The 6,357-nt window shown below is 44.6% G+C and overlaps 1 protein-coding gene across 1 annotated transcript in view; it reads right to left on the bottom strand.

Moving 5' to 3' along the window:
• Nucleotides 1–1,287: 1,287 nt before the first annotated feature.
• Nucleotides 1,288–6,357, bottom strand: part of GALNT10 (polypeptide N-acetylgalactosaminyltransferase 10) — a 75,452-nt gene continuing 70,382 nt past the window's right edge. The window contains exons 9-12 of the mRNA XM_021552285.4: nucleotides 5,866–6,087; nucleotides 4,514–4,630; nucleotides 2,652–2,801; nucleotides 1,288–1,946 (exon numbers count right to left, since the gene is read on the bottom strand). Coding sequence (XP_021407960.1) covers nucleotides 1,779–1,946; nucleotides 2,652–2,801; nucleotides 4,514–4,630; nucleotides 5,866–6,087 — 657 coding nt within the window. The 3' untranslated portion in view covers nucleotides 1,288–1,778. The remainder of the gene's footprint in view (nucleotides 1,947–2,651; nucleotides 2,802–4,513; nucleotides 4,631–5,865; nucleotides 6,088–6,357) is intronic.

Raw genomic sequence — 6,357 nt, 5'->3', positions numbered from 1 at the left:
GAAACATGGGACACAACCCTACAACAGGCAACAAAAGGGCTTTTTGCTTCTGGAGCTCTGCAGAGGGAGCTACCCTGTTTGTTTTGGGACACCAGGGTAGCAACTCCTTGCCTTCACATGAAAAACACCCCAGAGCAGAGCTTTCCTGCCCCTCTGAGGAGGGGCAATGCTCATCAAGCATCCCACAGGGGTCCCATCCCCATCACCCCAGAGCTGGGTGCCTGCTAGCGACTCTTGCAACACCCCTGCATGGGCAGCTAGACAAACCAAGGAGCTGGGCAATTCCTAGCAAAGGAATCCTGTTTATTAATTTACACAGCATCTGTTCACTGCGTCATCATTCACAGCTTTTACCAGAAAATGTCACTGCTCCCTTCAGTACAAGACTAAGCCAGGGGAACCAGTAAATGTGTTTTTGCAACAACTTCATTTGAAACCAGATTTTTTAAAAATACTTGCTTCAGATAGACTTGAACCAATGATCCTCCATTCATTCTTTAGTGTCAGTACATTCCAGGTCCTAGGATGAGACAATCCTGGTTCACTGTCTGGCAGATCCCACAGCCAAACCAGAAGGGGTAACACCTTGCACTGCTCACTCACTGCACAAAAGAGAGGGTACCAGGAAAATGGGTCAATCAGTCCCACATGTCTGCTAAAGCAAATAGATTTCCAGTCACAGTAAACTGCACAGTGCTGTGGGTGCTGGGAAATGAGGAGAGATTAATAGCACGTTTCCACAAGGCTAGAACACCACTGACCACAGGACTCAAGAAACAACAGACTGATAAACAAATGGATAAAGACCAATGGCTAATCTCAGCCCTGACTTTATTATCCTGAATTAATCTGCTCACACCAACTGTAAATTAACTTAGCCTTCAAACTAGGAAGAATGGAAATTGTCTTCACGCAGTAGATTTAACTCAGAAATCCTAGAGATGTGTTTGCTAAAAAGGTTATAAGAGGCAAATTTGGAATCTGATATCCAAAGGCTTTTAGCATAAAGTCTTTATCTGTAAGAACTGTGATTATTAAAAAACCCTCTGCTAATCTTTCACCTTGAAGATTCAACAGTGAGTGACAAACTGACTGCAAAGTGAATGGACCAGAACCTAGATTCCTCATGGCTAATAACAACAGCCATATTCCCAACACTTGGCTGCACTTCCACTAGAGCTCATTCCTTCATCAGAGCTATGATTTGGAAAGTAATAATACTCAACCTGTTTGAAATATATTTGGTTCAGGGCAAAAAAATACACATTTCATTTTACAATAATGGGCTTTTTCTTTTTTTTTTTTTTTTTTTTTTCATTGGAGGCTTAAATCTTGTCTTCAATGTTTTACTTATATGGAGTTTGGAAGATAAAGCACCTATCTGGGAATGCTTCAGTGGGTGGTATAGCAGCTACAAAAAGTCCTGCAGGGTCCTGGATAACAAAATCATTTAACACTAGACCCCAGTGGGAAATAAAACAAAAAAGGTAAAAAATGAAAAGCGCCATTTGAAACACATTCAGACTCCTCTAAAAACAGAGTTTCTGTTCAGTCTCAGCACAGAAGTGGCTCTGGCAAAGCCTTTTAAATTCCACCATTCCCAGAAGAGAAGGATGCAGCATCTTCGCAATAAAGACTGGCCTGCTAGTTAACCTTCTCCTGAGATTCTCCCTTTTGCCTTCATTAAGTGTTTAAAAAAAAGTATTAAAAAAATTTTTTGTAACCCTCCCCAGTAAAAACTATAATTGTAAAATATATATATATTTTATCTCAGTCTTTTAAAGATCAAGGTTTCTGTTAAATTTCTCCAAGATGGTTGAGTTTGTGTGTTCAAATATCCACTGCTGTGTTGGAGATGAAGGATTGCAGCTATTCATAAAGATCTTTCGATCACTCTCACTGCAGTCCATACAGCTGCTGCTGACTGGGTGGTAGAGGGTCTTGTCCTGGAGGAGAGAAATTTGACGTGAGGTTGCATAAGTGGAGAAGAAAAGTTGTTTTAAAACCAACAGAGAGAAGTCTTAAAAACCTAGGCAAGCCATTATGTCACTTGGGTGTATCTGAATTGTTCCACACTTAACTGGTTGACAAGTGTCTGGGTTCATTCCCACCCCTTCCAAGAAAATGCAGCCCAATCCTCACACCTGCACTGGGACTCTCTAAAGCTTCCCAGGGGCTCTTGCTGGAATCCTGCAGCATCCCTCTCAGGCACTGTGCCAGCAGATTGCAAGGACTAGGACAGGGCACTTGGACAAGAATTTACTTACCTGTGGCCCACAATAGCATTGCTTAGTCGGAGGATGAATAAATCCTTATCTACTTTTGGCAGGACATTGCAGCTCAGAACAAACCACTCTCAGAACACCTTTCTGCAAACAGAAGGGCGTTGCTTCACCTCACTGTCAGCTGTGGGGACACTGCACAGTGTCCTCTGCTCAGGAGCCCTGGGGTCCTCACCCTTCTAACCAGTGAAACAGGGGAGTCACCTCTTTTCAAACAATGGTACAATGACAACAGACTCTCTGCAGATTCTCTTATTACAGCTACATTAAGAGAAGGAATAAAACATTGTGGTGACATTTTCAGGAAATGTAAGCGCCTCAGGCAGTTTGACACCTTAGATGAGAGTACACCCACACACACAGACTCACTTTTCGGTATCTCCAGAGCTGGTTCCCCTTCATTCCATGACAGTCATAGAGGGTCACAGGGCTGCTGTGGGAAATGGCATCAAAACAAAACTTCTTGGTGTGCTGAGGATCCCCTGGACGGATGTCCTCTCTCCAGCTGAAGGTGAATACCTGCCAGGACAAACAGGACCCTCACAATGGCTGGTCATAATACTTGTGCTCCCTGTGCCCACAGGTTGGGGATGGCTTCAAGGGAAGGACAGTATCTTCTAGAGGAAAAACTCCTCCTGTCTCTGGGGCCTGGGACTCCTGACCAGGGGGACTCTGTACCAGCAGTCACACAGCATGTGAAACGAGACTGTGCTACTGCAGCCAGCCTTGCTGGTCAGCCTGGGTACTAGAGCAGCCCTGGATGTCTCTGCAATGCAGACATACATCAAGGATTAAGTGAGCAGCTGACCAATTACAGCCCTTCCCAGCCAGCAAAAAAGCCAGAGAGCTCCAGCAGCTCCGAGTTAACGCTGGCAGTGAACACCAGAGTCTGCAAAGGCAGCCTGCAGTCACCTTGAGAAATTGTCCCACACTCCTGGGACAAGAGACCAGGAGCCACAGCTTCCCACCCCACCCACAGGAGTGCAGGAAGGGCAAACACTTGGGCGTTGCTTCCTGGAACTCCCTTCTGTTGACCCTGCAATGAACTCTCAGCACTCCCAGGTGAAATGAAGGAGGGACTCGACAGAGCAGAGGAAGAGTTTTACTCCAGTAACTGAGCACAACCTATGCCTGGCAATGCAGTGCCCTGATGGAAGGGCAGCACCAGCCCATGTGCTTCTGCAGGGCTGCCAGCCAGCATGCCTCCCTTCCAGTCCCTATGGAAAAAGCTGTTCTGAAGGCCCCTCTGGAGTCAGCTGGAGGAACAGTTCTCCTCAGAGATCTCTCATGGTGCACTCAGAAAGACAAGTAATGATCAGGGTGCTGCTATTTGAAGCAGTGTGGCCAAAAACTTTTGCACAAAGAAACTACTTTGTTCTTGGCTGTCTTTTAAATCCCTCTTGAGAGAGAAATTACCACAATCATTTAGGCTCAATGCTACTCAGAAGTTCAAACCGCATTCTCTTCCTAAACATAAGCCAAAACTAATTTTCAAGATCCTCCTGACACAACAGAGGCTTAGTTTTGGACTGTGCCTGAGTAAATTGGTTTTGTTTCTATTTTTCATGCATCAAATTGATATGCAACAACCCTCTGTCTCCTACTACTGAAACCATTCCCTGAAGAGTTATGCATGGCTCTGTAATAGAGGCATTGTTTTCTTGATTCCTTCTCAGCTCAGCTGCTACAGTTTAGACAAACTAATATTTTCCTCCCTTCTGTTACAATAAAGCTGTCGTTTCTGGCACCTCATATGTTGAGAGGGTGAATCTATAACCTGGCTGGTTTCATCTCTCCAGCAATGGTTGGGTGTTTATAATGCATTTGCCTCCTGTCAGAAGGATGATAGTGAACAGTTATTGAATGCTCCTGCAGGTTCATTAATATGCATGATGCTCTTCTATCACTTCTTTCAGCACAAGCTTTGAAGTTAATATTCACTTTGTTACATATTACAGCTGCCTTGTTACTGGTTTATTGTTTTGGCACACTGTTTTCTTGTCATTTCTTTTGTTCCCTCTGATAACTTCAAACCAGAGGTAAAAGCTCTGCACAATCTGCCAGGCTCCAAACCCCCTGTGCCACAAGCACAAGCCACATCCTGTACCAAAGTACGATTAGCATGTGAGCCTTGGGGTGCACCTGACAGCTCTGAATGGCCTTTCTTCGGCATTGTCCTTGGAACCTGTCCCTGCCCAGATTTGGGGGCTGATGATTTATCAGGTTGTTACCTGCACGTTGTTCCATGCTGCCTCTCCTCTGTCCTTCACGCAGTTTTCCAGCCTCAGTGGGGATCCCAGGGCTCCATGCTTAGTGTCCACACACAGTCCAGTTCCCACATTGCGTATCTGAAATAGTGAATTAATCACTGAATCTCCTATTCCTACCAGGAAAGAAGCTCAAATTGCAGCAGTATTTGTATGAAGACAGTTTTGAAGATTCCTCTCTTAACTCTGAGTGTGAGCTGGCTAGTAACAGCTGGAAGAAAGCACAGAACTCAAAATGGGACCCAGTGGTACCCCCAGCACACAGCAAAACCCAGCAGTGACGGGATTGCAGAGCCCACTGTGGGCTGGGCTGTCTGGTGGTGCCATTTTTCACAGGTCTTTACCTTGTACATCCTCCCTTAAGTCTATGCCAGTGTGAATATGCTATAGCAAATGTACAATGAATATTGCTCTTCTGGATTCTTAAGTACCTTAGATTTGTGAGTTACTCTTGTGCTAGAGTAAATTCTATTTGTTGAATTGTTTAACTTAAGCTATAGATTAAGTGCTGTTAAGTTTAAGTGCTGTTAAACCGCTAGGTTTAAACTGTTAGTTAAGTTCAGAGCTAGTAAGGGGTCCACTCTGAACCTTGTGACTCCATGGGAGGATCTCTCTTATTCTTTTTTAGCCTTATCCTTTTCCATCCCCAGTCTTAACACAGGTAATTTTTGATTTTTTTCAATTTTAGATTGATTTTAGATTTTAGTTTGCTTTTTCTCTGTGTGCTTTAACCCTCTAGAAAGTAGTAAGACTGAACCTTACCAATAAACTTTGTCATGCTTTCACTTTTATATTACACCTACTTTTGCCAACACCTTTGCCAGTGATTCTTTAAATGACCCAAAACACTCAGCCACAACAGTTCCATGTAACAATTCACAGCCTTGCTCCTGGCGTGATTCTATATCTAGAACACAGCTGACTTGCAAAAATAAGGATGGTTTTCCTGCCTTTCACATGGGAAAGCTAAGAACAAGAGTAGCTCAACACAGTTGTGAAGCCCTTTGGAAATACAAGATTTCATTATTGCTCAGCTGCCACCTCTCCCTAATCCTCCCTCTGGCGTATTCTGCTTTCTGCTAAATACACAACATGCAGAACAAGCCAAGTCTCTATTCTCGTTGGAGCTGTGCACTAATAGAAGCAGCTGCCTGCCCAACTGCCTGCTTTGATCAGGCCAGTGCAATGGTAGAGGAGTTTTGGGTTTTGAAACATCAAGCAGATCTTTAAACACTCGCTCGCACCTTACTCACAGCAACTGAGGCACATGGGCAGCCTTACAAAACCAAACTGCAGATGTCAGAGCACAAACTTGCCTCTCCCCAGGCAGCTGCTGGAGGCTCCACTGGTGGGTAGAACTTTGGCAAGTCCCAGGCAACCTCGTTCATGAACCACTTGAAGCTTTTGCAGTTGAGGTTGTTGCGCAGCTCCTTCTGAGCGGCGACGTCGCCCGCAGAGAGGTGCCGGTACTCGGGTCTGCGCTGGTAAATGAACTCTGCATATTCATCCATCCACACCTCAGCCACCCTCTTCAGGTTCTGTGGGAGAGAACGAGAGGGGAAACCACCTGAGAGTGCTGCACAAACCACATCAGCATTCAGAGCAGCTCGCGTGTTTTTGCTCAGAAAGGATTTTCATTCACATCCACTCTTTCTCTCTCCAGCTTCAGGACAAAGATTATTTTTATTACTCTGTAGTTCCAAGGGACTTTTAGAAAGATATTTTCAGTTGAGGTCAGAACAGAATGCTGGCACTTGGCCATTATATCTAGTTCCTTGTGGCTAAGAAAAACAACATTAATCAAAAGT

This window comes from Lonchura striata, chromosome 13 (genome assembly GCF_050655825.1).
Source record: "Lonchura striata isolate lonStrDom1 chromosome 13, ASM5065582v1, whole genome shotgun sequence".
Lineage (NCBI taxonomy): Eukaryota > Metazoa > Chordata > Aves > Passeriformes > Estrildidae > Lonchura > Lonchura striata.
This window is presented reverse-complemented; position numbering and strand designations above follow the sequence as displayed.